The following is a 570-nucleotide window of genomic DNA, read 5'->3' on the forward strand; positions in this document are numbered from 1 at the left end:
TCTCATTTCTCCAGCTTCTCTTCTTGGTCATTAATTCCTTTAAGAATTTTGCATAGAGTGGCATTTGCTCTATTGCCTCAGCAAACGGAATGTTGATTTGAAGCTTCTTGAAAATTTCCAAGAACCTGGAGAATTGGCCATCCTTTTCACTTTTCATCAAACGTTGAGGATATGGTGCTTTAGGTGTATAAGGCTTCAGGACCTCTTTTTCTTTTTCTTTTGTTGCAGACGGTGTAAAAGACTGTCCTTGTTCCTTGTCCCTCACATTTTCCTTTGCTTCATCCTCTATGGTTTCCTTTGAGATCTCCTTTAGATTCTTTCCACTTCTGAGGGTTATGGCCTTACATTCTTCCCTTGCAATAGCCTTGGCAGCATGAGAAACGCTTGGCCCAGGGGTTTGCTTAGACAAATACACAATTTGATTTTCTAGCTTCTGGATAGCAGCTCCTTGGTTTTGCAGGTTAGAATTCACTTCTTCCTTAAAAGCTTTCAATTCGGTTATGTCTTGACTCATGGTTGCAAGCATTCCTTCTATCCGGTTTAATTGATCTTGAAATTGTTGGTTCGGAT

At 40.2% G+C, this 570-nt stretch overlaps 1 protein-coding gene across 1 annotated transcript in view; it reads right to left on the bottom strand.

The window, feature by feature from the left end:
• The window catches only part of LOC110265295, an 882-nt gene extending 368 nt beyond the window's left edge, over positions 1 to 514 (bottom strand). Inside the window, exon 1 of the mRNA XM_021108227.1 lies at positions 77 to 514. Coding sequence (XP_020963886.1) covers positions 77 to 514 — 438 coding nt within the window. The remainder of the gene's footprint in view (positions 1 to 76) is intronic.

The sequence above is a fragment of the Arachis ipaensis genome, chromosome B08 (genome assembly GCF_000816755.2).
Source record: "Arachis ipaensis cultivar K30076 chromosome B08, Araip1.1, whole genome shotgun sequence".
NCBI lineage: Eukaryota > Viridiplantae > Streptophyta > Magnoliopsida > Fabales > Fabaceae > Arachis > Arachis ipaensis.